The sequence below is a fragment of the Maylandia zebra genome, linkage group LG10 (assembly GCF_041146795.1).
Source record: "Maylandia zebra isolate NMK-2024a linkage group LG10, Mzebra_GT3a, whole genome shotgun sequence".
NCBI lineage: Eukaryota > Metazoa > Chordata > Actinopteri > Cichliformes > Cichlidae > Maylandia > Maylandia zebra.
The window spans coordinates 15,842,738-15,855,328 of NC_135176.1; the positions used below are offsets into that span (position 1 = coordinate 15,842,738).

Sequence of the window (12,591 nt, forward strand, 5' to 3'; positions counted from 1 at the left end):
GATTACAAGGCAAACTCCCAACTCTTGAGCCACGATCACCCACAAATTATGTCACCTGCTTTGTGAAACTGTATCTATGTTTTGATTTGGTTTAAATATTTAAGATAGTCTATTTACTTTTAAATCTTAGGCTGTATATCCAAATTTAATACAACATAACTGTAATTAAGGGTTTACAAGAACTATGAGCCAAAATCTACCCAGCCTTCTTCCTCTGGTGCTGGCTCCAGTGCAGGAATATGCTCCTAATGCTGACCCCTGCTGTGGTTGCAGAACAATCAAAAGCCAATCTCCAACCAGTCTCAATAAATATTTTTTGGAATAGCAATTGATTGCAAGGCTGTACGTTTGATGAAAGGTGCTGATGAAAGTACTTCATCGGATGACTTTCATCTTGCATTTAAAGATTCCTCAAACCAATCAACCAAACAAATTGCCTCAGAAAAAAATCTCAAAATTGACCACAGTGGTCATTTAATTTCTCATCCAGTGGATGGAACAGATTTCAAGGTAGAAAGGAACACTTTTGCAACTTGATGAGAATTACATGCAGACACTGAGTGCAGTCTGATAAAAAGTGAAAAAAGCAAGAGTCTTTATTAACCTCGGCAGATTTTTTTCATATTAAACAAACTTGCACAACAAAACATCCCTACATCATGACAGGAGGAGCTCTATGCTAACAGCACAGTATACAATCAGACACAGAAGTAGTTGTCAACAGAGAGCAACTTAAATATGCCAAGAAATTTGAGTGTAAAATAAAATAAATAGAAATAAGAAGGCAGAAAATTCTAAGGCTAAGCAGAACTATTGCTGAAGAGATGAAGGGGAACTGTCAAACTGAGCTTTTTTTGTGTGAAAGAAGGGTAAAAGTGCTGTATTTCTCTCAAGAGTAGGCGGACAGACTGGACCAAATACTGACTTTAAGGTAAGGCATCTGAACTGTAAGTAATTTACTCGTTTTTTTATTTTATTTGTATTGACATCGATGTGTAAATGGTAATGTCAAAAGCTGTTTTCACTGATATGTGTGATGAACCTTCAGTTAGATTCGACATCGAAATGCACCCTAAATTTAAATTATAAATAGAAAAACTAAAGTCAAAGAGTAAAATAAATAGTCTACAAACACACCACAGAGTGGCTCATTGAATGGATTGGAACCTTCAAAATACTGACATTCATCAATACTACACGATGCGCTAAGCTACAGTTGTACTGTAATCAGATGTTAGCTTTAAGAAAAAAAAAATCCACCTCTGTAATTACTGTCCTGACTGTCTTTACTACTCGCTTGAGAAACATCAGCAAAAAGGCTCTTCTCCCCTTTCTGTTTCTCCTTAACAACACTGAATCAAAATCTACTGTACAGCAAAAACCCAGCAGGTGAACAGAAAGGTGGTACTTTGCTGATTTTAAGTCAAAGTATGACAAAAACAAAAGAAAAGAAAAACAGATTCTGGTTTTCTGAATGACGTGGGATTCACAGAGGAAGAATCATCCTTTTTATGGTCGTGGGAGAAATACTGAAAGCAGCCTTAGGAGTGAGCTGCACTAGCGTGCGGCTCATTGGGGAGGGGATACAAAAAGACGTCAGAGGAGGATTTGGGGGAATACAGAGGCTGTTGCCTCTTTCCTTTCACAGTCTTTTCTCTCTCTTGTTCTTCTTTTCGCCCTCTGTGTTTATACCCTTAGGTTTATTTATCTTTGTAGCATTTGGAAAATGGGCATATAGGTCCGTTGGTTTGTGTAATGTATAGAGAAGTACAAAAACATTATGTTTCATTGTGATATTTAACATTTCAGTTTTCCTTTTACAACCAGCTCCTTGTGTTCACGTGATTGCCCATGTTTCTCAAAATCTTCTTCATCCCTTCTTTTGTTTTCCTATGTTTGCTTTTCTCTAGACAAAGGCCTCTGGGATTTCAGAGCCGTTGATTTTGATGTAGATCTTAGCATTGTCATCCTTCAGCTGCTGCTCTTTGTAGAGAGTCCGTCGGTACCAGATTAGGTAGAGAGGCAGCAAGAAGCCCAGCATGCTTAGTACAAGGAGTCCAACATTGACCTAGAGGACAGTACAAGAATTAGCCACGCCCGAGGGCCTAATCTCTGATTGTGTTCATGTGTATGCATATCCATACCCAGAGTGGATCTCCACCCAGTGGTCCCATCATAGCCAAAAACAGTGGCTGCTGCAGCAGAGCAAACACAGCACTGACCAGAGACTGCATCCCTGTTAGACTTCCAAACAGTGACGAGGGATACCTGAGGACACACGAGACACGGCAGGTATCTTTAGCGTCTTAGTGTGAAGCTGCATCCACATATAGAAGAGTAAGATAATGTGTGTGTGTGTGTGTGTGTGTGTGTGTGTGTGTGTGTGTGTGTGTGTGTGTGTGTATGCATGTGTGAGACTTACACAGCAGCATAAAGGCCACCAACAGCAGAGTGGATGAATCCTCTCACAACCGTGTGTAAGATAAATGACACAATCTAGGGAAAGATAAAAGTATAAGAAATTATTATTCATTATCATTTCAGAAGATCAATCATCAAGTCTATTAGATTAAAAGATTAGCTACTCTTATCTATTTACTCTTACTTAGCTAACAGCTAAAACTGGTTAATCTTAGCTGTTAGCTAGTCTTAGTTATTAACACTTAGCTAACAACTAAGTATGGCTGATCTTGGCTAGCTGGTCTCAGCTATTAAAAATCAAATTAGCAGCTATGAAATAGCTGCTAATTTGATTTTATCATTCAGGATAACTTTTCCATCTATTTCTAGAATTTCTGCTAAGCTAAGCAAAACAGTAAAAGTGTTTTGTTTTCACTTTGTCTTGCAAGAAAGTAAACATAAACACCTAAAAGTCTAACTGTACTGTGCAGTGTAGTATAAACTGCAGTCAACGGAGATTGCAATTTACATCTAGTGTTAAGTGTGAAAAATGTTGGTAAACTCAAGATGGACTACTCACCTGCAGGGGGAGATTAGGCACTAAGCACGTAATCCCAAATCCAACCAAAAGCAAGTTTGTGAGCAAGAATGCTCGCAGTGCATTGGTCACCTTCTGAATCTTTCTGTCTCTGCGCTTGGTCTTTGTTTCTCCTCTTCAGGTTTGAAACAGAAAGAAGGAGAGGTCATTTTTCAGTCACAATAACCTTTTATTTTTGGCTCTATTAATCACATTCTGTGTCTAGAAATGTTGAGAATTTAACAAAGTGGGTTTGTCCTGCATTGCAAAGGATTGCTAGTATTTGACATACTTGTTTAAGGGTTCCTTGTCTTCTTGTCCGTCATCACAGTCCTTCAGCTTCCAGTCCATAATCTGACCAATCACAGGGGTGGTCATCAGGCAAAGTAGCTGCAGCACCCCGAAGATGGAAGAGTACAAACTCACTGAAAAAGAGATCAGGGTGAGCATACAATATAAAAGGATAAGGAGAAAGTTTAAAATACAGTGACAGTGTTTGAAAGAATATACCTATACTGACTTGGTTAATAGGACAGTATAGTTAATATTTAGCACCTAGTATTAGTGCTATATTGAGTGGAACAATGGTTGATGCAGGAGGGGGTAAGGTTGTGTGGGTTATTTCTATGGGCTAAGGGAGTAATGATACACGGAAACTGCATCACGTGAAACTGCTCATATGGTGTGCACCCTTTGCTGCTAACGGGCAAAGTTAGTTAATAAGTACAGTAAATAGTCATTCCGTGCAGATTAAAGCAGAATGAAAGATCAAAACAACAGCCAAGGTCAACTGATGAAATAAAATAACTAGCTATTAAAAAAGGTGCTATTCAATGCTGTGAATGGTACTATTCACAGCATTGAATAGTACTAATCACTGCTGTGATGCGTTTCTAAATTGTAAGTGTTTTCACCTTGAAATGTAACAGTCGAATGATTTAGTAATCTACTGATACAGAAGACTTCTTATCTTACCAACTTCCATTCTTTCCACTGAAAATCCAATTAAAACAAGTAAGCCAAACTGCTTTCAAGTTATGATTCATATTTGTTGAGAAAGAAACAGCAAAAGCATTCATGTTTAAGTATGCGTGCAAACTTCAAGCAAAGAGAAGTCGAGAAAGTGACCTGTATTGAGGTCTCCATCGGTGAGTGACTCCAGGACGCTGTTCATGGCTCCCATGTAGAACAAAAGACGAAGCTGAGTCATAGACATGGTCACTAGACTGAGCAGGAAAACTGGAGTGATGATAGTTTTAAAGAATGACTGGGCTGCAGAGGAGAAACGAAAAACGAAGAAGGGTAAATTCAGTGGATTTAAGTAAAAAGTGCATACATGGGTTCAGGTTTATAATACTGCAGTCTTACATTCTTCTTGTGGCTTGCACTCCATTTCCAGGTCCATGGTAGAGAGACAAAGATTGTTTCCATCTTTGGTAGTCAGCTCCTTTTGCTTTGTGTTGGTGCCCACGCTCAGACGACGGCCCACTGTGGTCACTTGCTTGTAGAACTGCTGACCTGTGATTTTATGGTCGAAGCCAAGCCAGCTGAACTTGATCTTCACACTGAGGAAGCAAAGGATGAGAGAGGGATTAGAAGACTGGATAACAAGAATGGGAGTAGAGGGGATTATGTTAAGGGTAATAGAGAAAAGTGGAAAGAGATGGGACCATGGGGGAATTGAACAATTAAAAAAAACTAACTGTTGGTGTGAATTGGCGCTATATAAATAAAATTGAATTTAATCAATTTGCATGTGTGTTACTAACGTGTAGTCCATATCTTCTGGGCCTGGGAATGGTTCCAGTGGCCAGTTGAAGAAGCAGTTCGTGAAGACCAGTCCTGCACAGGCGGCCCACACCACCAGAATCGTGATGAATGGTACGCCAAAGTCATAGATCACCTGTGTCCAAAACAAGGGCCCATAAATACAAAGTACAGTGCAAAAAAAGACATAGAGAAGACAGTTATAGTCACAGTTCTTGGACTAAACCGGTCTGGGAATTCTAAGTTCTCACATGATTCTTATGGTGCACTTTGTTAATTGGGTTAGACAAAATCAAAGTTATCCTGTACTAATTGGCAGGAAAACCCACTCCTTGCATTTAACCCATCCTGAGAATTAGAACCAGTTCTCCTAATACTTCTGATAATCCATCTGTGGACCAGTTCTAGATTTTGGCAAGTGCCTTGATTGCCAAGATTAAGGTGCCAGGAGAAAATACGTAGCCTTCAGTGTTTGTTACCTTGACACCGGGAAAAGTGACAGCAGAGGATGCGTAGGAGCCGATCATCAGGGCGATGAAGGTTGAACGAAGGTCCCCAAACATGTTTGGTAGCTAGAAGAGAAACGAATGAAGAAACAGGGAAAGAGGCTGTGAGCTTTACAGTGTTTTTGTTCTCTAGATTTTTGCATTAGATAGCACAGCAACTGAGATTAGATATATTCAGTTATCTAAAGGAAAAAATGGGGAGGTCAACTGTTGTGCAGCTGCACTTAGTTTAGTTTGGGAGGGGGTGGAGGTAGAGGGTGTGGGTGCAGACTGGGGCACTGTGAGGCTGGTACCTACTGACAATGGGGTCACAGTTTACAGTAAGACCCAATTAGTAAGCAGACTTGGCACCATGGCGCGAACATCAGAGAAAACAAAAATGCAACAGAGTGACATGAAACCAGCCCACCTCGGTGTATGTAAATATAAAACAGCATCACATAACACACACAGCTGTCCAACATACGACACTACTGATGAGTTCTTTCCAGCTGAAACAATCGGACGGGTCGGCTGAGGTGAGGTGACATTTGAGGACATAAAGATGTCTTTAATATACTTTTCTTTAAGAAAAAAAAATGGATTTGGAAGCCAAAACGGGAGACAGCGGGTGACAACAAAACATCCGAATACAAAGGCATTCACAAGCTGTTCTGTTTTCAGGAGACTGAACAACAACAAGCTCATTCAATTACATAAGAGTGGGGAAAGCTAAGGAAGAGGTATGTGAGTGCTAAATTGAGAAGGCGTGTGCACCCAGGTTACCAGGATTTCCCAACACTTTAATCAGGAATAACTTGAAAACTCATCTCATTGAGTTTAAATGACTAAAGGTGCTGTGCACAAGCAACTGCTGGATGAAACCTAGAACGCGGAAGGTGAGCTGACATTAGCACTGAGCCAGTAGTGGCCACTGAGGGCAGCTGACTGTTACCCAACATCCCTCAGCTGAGAATGAATGCTTTAAGGTCTGCGGAGAAGTCACGGACAAGCAGTCAAGCAACAGGGTTGTGTCTAATGATTAACCCGAAACTGAGGCTTTCTTGTAAATTGAGCTGCTGAGGAGATGAAGTGAAACTTGGTGCGAGGGAAACATCTTTTTATGCACCACCTCTGGAGACTGACAGTAAAGGGAGCAAACAATTCTTTAAATCAAGGTTTTACTATAACACTGATATGAATGGCCATGGCAGCAAGTAATGAGAGACACGACAAATACAACAGGAGAAATAAAGGATGTAACAGCAAGAGTCAGTGCTGGTATAGAATCGGGATGTTTCACTGGGAGATTTAGTGGAGCAGAGGCCCTCTCCAGTGAACAGCATCACCATGGTAGAGAACTGGACTCCCATGTGAGTCACTGCAGGCTGAACTGATGTCAAGGCCAGAGAAGAAGCGGGGTGGATAATTGCAGGACAAGAATGCAAATAAATGATGATCTTTAGACTGTTTATCTCGGCTTTTGTATCCTTGCCTGTAGGGCTGATTACATTTAAACTGTTTCAGGTATAAAGGCTTTTTCTTTGCTCCAAAGAATCTGTGAAATTTGATGAACTGAATCGAAGGATATGACTTCAGGAATTAGGCTCTCAACTGAAATTTTAGACTTCCAAGAGTGATGCTGCTTGGTTTTTTTTTTAAAGTGGGAATTTCTGTGTTTAGGGACTGTGCAGCAAGTCCATTAAGTCTTTGCGAGAACAGAGAAAAACGAGGGATAAGTAGGAGAAATTCTTGATTCCTCCTTCATGTCCTTTGTGAAGCACAATAATATCCCTCTAATCAACTCCCTTACCTGCTATCTGACACTTGGCAGGGTAATCCCTAGGAACGTGTAGTTCAACATTAGAAAAAAGGCAAAGTTAAAAAAAAGAAGATTAAACAGGAGACAGGGTGGAACGTCAGACAAGAAGGGAGGGAGAAGGCGAGCAGGCAGGGAGCCAACAGGCTATTATAACAGAGCGAGTGAGACAAAGAGCTGTGTAGATAGAAACATACATCTGGACAAACATATTGCAGCAGGTGCAAGGACTCTATGGAACAAGGATTATAAAGCACACATCAGTGTGCACACTTACTGTGAGAGAGGTGAAGGTCATGCACATGCCCCCGAAGCCATTGAAAGTAAGAGCAATGAAGATAAGGACGGAGAGTTCTGCAAAAAAACCCAAACAACTATATATAAATATATATAAAAGTCAAAATCCATACAGTGCTCCAAATGTTACAGTGCAAAAAAGACATTTGTTCATATGAACTCACCATTTGGTTTGTAGGCTCCATAAGCAATGAGTAGACAGGACAATCCAAAGCAGGTGCTGAAAATATATGATTGTGTCACACTTCTGATAACAAGCTAACTAAAGCTCTATTTATGACTACACGTGTATTTTTCTCCATACATCACAGTAAGTCTGGATAATTTCTTCCCTTCTTTGCTTACCTTCCCAGCAGTCTCAGTTTGCGAGGCCCATATTTATCCATGACAATCCCCAATGGCAGCGTGATGGCTGAGAGGAGGAAGGAGCCCACTGTGAAAGCCAAGTTCAGCATCTCATCCTGTTCTTTACAGATCAGCCAGCCGTTCATCCTCAGGGGCCCATCCATAGGGACCAGGGGCCTCATCTCGACACCGTCTCCCAAACCCACCACACCAGCCTCACTTTCATAGTCATAAGTGTACTCATCAGACGCCTGTGCTGAATGAGACTGGGACAGATTGTAGTTGGAGCTGTTACCTAAGGACCGAGATAAAGGTTGGTAGAATATAAGAAGTTTTATAGGAATTATGCAAGTGGAAGATATTCAATAAGTTTGGATGTTTCAGGCTGACTTAATGTGCCCTTTTTACTTAGAAGGTTTTTTTTTTATAATGCTGCGAAAAAACAAACACCACCCAACTAAGATGCAGTGTTGTGGATAATCAGGAATTTTTTAGGTTCTCTTCTGTGGCTGAAGAATATAGCTCTGAATAGTTTACTTATATCTCTAATACATCAATACATACCAATCAAATGTGCACAGCCAGTTAGATTAATTGTGAACCTCAGCATAAAATAAAAAAAGTGCCCCTAAAGATTATGATATGGAATGCAATTTGGCTTTTATTGCTACTTTGGAATGATATGAACAAAACGTGATAAGCTAGCACTTGCAATAAACTTCACATCATTATCAGGACCTGCAAGGAGATAATGTGAACAAGTGCAAAAGTCCAGAAGACGTCCAGGTGATGAAGTGAGGGGAGCTGCAGCTTTGGACCTTCTTAGCATTAGCTTTCCAGATCACGCTCTTCCAGTGCTATCAGCCACCGGTTATCTCTGGGAGGAAAAACGTGTGTGTGTGGCATCCCAACGTGAAACACTGTGACGCACTTCATGACCAAGTGCCAAAGTCTTCCCCAAGAAGACAGATCAGCATCTCATACCCTTTGAATCACTGGGACACAATGCTGACGGGAGCAGCTGAATGGCAAACTATATTGCTGAACGTGCAGTTAATACCCAACACTGTGTCCCTGTAGCATGTATAGCAAAATGTTTGACTGGGCATCCTGGTGCAAAATGACTTACAAAGGCTAGAAAAGGCATTAAGATGTTGGCACCGAGCTAATGCTGAACCCTGCACTAACACTGCACACAAAACGAGAAAAGGCAGCTTCTAAATGCATCGATATCTTTTGCTTTATTTCATTTGAAGTGATCTGGTATTTCATAATTAAAATTCATAAAATGTTTATTACGAAACACAAAGCACAAAGTGCAGTCTATATATTTTAAATGCCAAATATGTGCTTCTTGTGCCGGTCTATGCTGGACCATTATCTTTCCATTTCGCCATTCTATTTTTTACTGTTTCCTGGTTTGATTTCTACTGCTCATCACTTTAGCTATCTCACCCTCTCTGCCCTTTGTCACTGAACTTTAAACTCACTTATTACCAGCTATAAATGCTTCCTGCTGATTACTTTGTTCCTCAATCACGTCACATGTTTGAAAAAAAGCTGAGCTGGTGCTTGCTGCTGTTCTCCTTTTTTTTTTTCTTCTCTTATGTCATCAGAACAAGATAAGATGACTGTGGCAGTTCTCCAGGAAGTTATTGCTCAACTTTTACTTGACTGGTGAGTGTGCACAGCTTCACAGCTAAAACATTTGCACTAGCCTATAAAATGTTGTTCCTTTGCAGGTAAATGTGTATGGGACAGCTGTCAGCCTTTATAAGTTTTTATTGCTGAATGTTAATATTAGCCACTGGTGCAGAGGTGAGTAAAACATCCTGCTGCATGTTATAAATGCTCCAGGACTTAGTATGGATACTAACATGTTTACCTCTTTCAGGCCATGGGACGCCACACAGTATCACCTCGGGTCCTCCTTTACGTTCCCCTTGTTTATTCTCTTTTAAAAGACCACACCAGGGTCACTTAGGCTGAGTGCATCAATCCAACCTTTGTTCTTAACGATACAAAGTACCTGGTGTAACTTTTGTCATAGTGTGGGACTCTTGACATAAAGAGAGCAAGCTTTAAACAATACAGACTCAGGTAAAAGGATCAGCCGATCAGTCCATCATTGGTCTATGAGTTGACTCTCAACAAGTCTACTGCACCATAAAACCTTTTATACTTTCACTTTAGACCAACTGACCTACCTGTTACACCTGTTCATTTGCCTGCTCAGATTTAATTTCCTGAGTCCTTAAAACAGGTTATGACACTTGTACAGAAAAAACCCTCATTCTCCCTAAAGAATGGAAGAGGCCAGAACACAGTAGTCTCGTATTACAACTGTTGAATAAAACCCGCTCCTAACTTAAGATCACCATTGCTGTCAATCACTTAATCCTTATTTTATTGGGATATTTCAGCGTACAAAAAGGAAAAAGTGCTTTCCAAAAGCTAAGTCAAAAAACCAATTGTCTTTTCTTTCTTTCTTTACAAGGCATCGCCATAACTATTTTGGTAATTATAAAACACAAGAGTTTCGACTTACCCTCCTCGCTGCAAAGGTACGAGTAGAAGCCCTCTGACTTGAGCATGATGAGGAGCGATCCCCATCCCAGCAGCACAGCAGAGAAGAGCAAATTCTCAATGATAGCAGTCACTGCCATCCACCAGCGCCTGGCAAATGCTGTGGCCAGGGTTGGAGCCATGGTTGATTGGGAAAAAAAGTTAAAGACAGAAGCAAAAAGCAAGAGGAGAGAGATTTAGGGGACAAAGAAAGAAAGGGAGAAAGAAGATGTAGCTGGAAGTGCAGAAAGAACCTCCCTGACTGACGCTCGGATGAAAGATCACAGCTCACTTATCTGTGAAGAGAAAAGAGCAAGAGGAGGGGGGGAGGTCTTACAGTTAGCCTATCACTGTGACAGACAGATAAAAAGGCTCACTTCTTTTTATAAGATTACAAGATCAATCACTTAACTTTGAACCCAGCAGAGGAAGGCTGGCTGCACTGCATGGAAATCTGTGCTGTTTGTTTGTGGCACTTTTCTGATTAATTTAAAGTGTCTGTGTTAGTTAGATACAGAGAAGACGCTAAGCTCTACATCAACTAACATTAAGTGGTGAATGATTAACTTTTGTCATTGTAGGAAGATTATGACATCATGAGACAAAGACCTTGCATTACATTACAGGCACTTATAATACATGCACCCATAGTGGACTTTCTGCTGATTTCTGGAAAAACCAAACTGGTCTAAACTGGACATGCACAGAAAATGGGATTCTCTCACTGCCCATGGCCCCTCATGCTCATCCAACCGCAGCTTTTCTCTGCAATTAGTGTGGCACATCCGCAGCCAGACAAACAATAAACAAATCAACGGGAACAGCCAACCTCTCTCTCTGTCTCTCTCTCTCACACACACACACACACACACGCACGCACGCACGCACACTGTCTGTTCAGCTAGTAGAATAAAAGTAGTTGCAGAGCTGCAGAGTTAGTTGTACGCCTCAACAAAATGACCAAATCAAACGAGAATACACTCCTGGAAATCATTTAATTGTAGGAGCTGTTGTTGAATGCTTCATTTAATTAAAAAAAATGAAATCACTTTCCCACTCCTGTTTCAGTCATTCACTCTCTATAGCACACTTCAAAGCAAATTACAGATCTGCTTTGACATGTTCAGTGAGTCTTAATTTCTTACCACTGCGGCTCAGAGCTGCTCCTTCCAGCTTCAAAGTGATGCCTTCTGGTAGGCTTTGAGTAACCTGGTTTCTGTGAAAATCCACTTTTATATACCAGCGTCGCCCGCACATAGCGCCCCCTATGGACATTACCATGCAGTATGTCTGGACTCCAACCAGCCTTTATTTTGTTGACACTTTTATCACCAGATAGTTATATAATTTAATAATTGTGGGTCTAAAGCCATTATTTTTACTTTAATTAAATGTGGTGAACTATGAAGAAAAAAAGAAAATAACCTGTGTCTAATTAAACAGATTTTACAGGTAATGACAGGAAATATGACGGTTGTGTGTATCAGTTGATAAAGAATAAGAGCAGACTTCCCCTATTTCAGTATTTACGCCACCTGTTTACTTATGTTAATCTGAGAAATTAGAGAAAATAAAACATCAAAAAAGAATACTCCATTGAAGTCTTTGTTAAAATTCAGCAACAGTAAAAGTTAAAGTCTTAAATCTTTAAAGTTGATTTAACTAAAGCTTCAGCATAACTGACCAAAACCCTCTTGAGCAACTCTTGTATTGAGTGTTTTTCTACACATAAGACTTTAAATGAGCTGCAGTTTTTATTTCCTGTACAGGATTCGCCCCTTCTTAATTTTTATTATTGGTTTTGTTTCTTAGTTTAATTCTAAGCACACTGTTAAATGAAAAAAAAAAAACGGATCTGGTTAAAGCAAGTTAACACACGTTTACACCGAAATGTCAGAGTTATATCAGCAAACTTGTTTTTCAGGTTGGACACTTGAGTTTGTCCCCCTGCAGTGGACTGTGATTCAGCTCTAATCAATTGGCCACTCAATGATTCAGTGACCACTGTGACCATATCTGCATAAACACTGATGTGCTGCTTTGTGTTGTTACAGTCTTCAGTATCTCACACTGAGAGCACTCTTTAAACCTTTCAACAGCAAAACAGTTAAACTAATGGGATCTCTCATCTCTAATTTTCAGCTCTAATCAGTCTGTTTGAATATCAAACAAGGGGCCAAATCTGTATGTTTAACTGTTAATCTTAAGGTAAAAACCAAAAAAATATCCGGTATCTTTTAAATTGTGGCACACACATTGAGAACTTGCTGTTTTTTCATAGAATTAATGCCACCTTGTGGCTTTTAGTGATCCTGGCACAGTCATCCAGGTTCATG

The 12,591-nt window shown here is 40.2% G+C and overlaps 1 protein-coding gene across 2 annotated transcripts; it reads right to left on the reverse strand.

Moving 5' to 3' along the window:
* Positions 1 to 451: 451 nt before the first annotated feature.
* slc43a2b (solute carrier family 43 member 2b) lies at positions 452 to 11,525 on the reverse strand. 2 transcript variants are annotated; one of them, XM_004550014.3, is made up of 15 exons: positions 11,401 to 11,525; positions 10,239 to 10,551; positions 7,691 to 7,985; positions 7,510 to 7,565; positions 7,326 to 7,402; positions 5,224 to 5,316; positions 4,747 to 4,880; positions 4,346 to 4,542; positions 4,106 to 4,249; positions 3,953 to 3,970; positions 3,270 to 3,402; positions 2,981 to 3,113; positions 2,423 to 2,496; positions 2,145 to 2,268; positions 452 to 2,068 (listed from the first exon to the last, which is right to left on the reverse strand). In XM_004550014.3, exons 2-15 carry the CDS (start codon positions 10,396 to 10,398, stop codon positions 1,907 to 1,909), a joined length of 1,800 nt encoding a protein of 599 aa, XP_004550071.1. In that variant the 5' UTR covers positions 10,399 to 10,551; positions 11,401 to 11,525; the 3' UTR covers positions 452 to 1,906. The 2 variants fall into 2 exon arrangements, with proteins under 2 accessions (XP_004550071.1, XP_004550072.1); XM_004550015.3 differs by lacking the exon at positions 3,953 to 3,970.
* Positions 11,526 to 12,591: the final 1,066 nt, after the last annotated feature.

Coding starts and splice junctions, on each gene's coding strand:
- slc43a2b (XM_004550014.3), bottom strand. CDS start 10,398: ATGGCTCCAACCCTGGCCACAGCATTTGCCAGGCGCTGGTGGATGGCA. Junction 2,497..2,980: donor TGCCTAATCTCCCCCTGCAG/GTGAGTAGTCCA, acceptor ATCTTTCCCTAG/ATTGTGTCATTTATCTTACA. Junction 2,069..2,144: donor TGGGTGGAGATCCACTCTGG/GTATGGATATGC, acceptor ACTGTCCTCTAG/GTCAATGTTGGACTCCTTGT.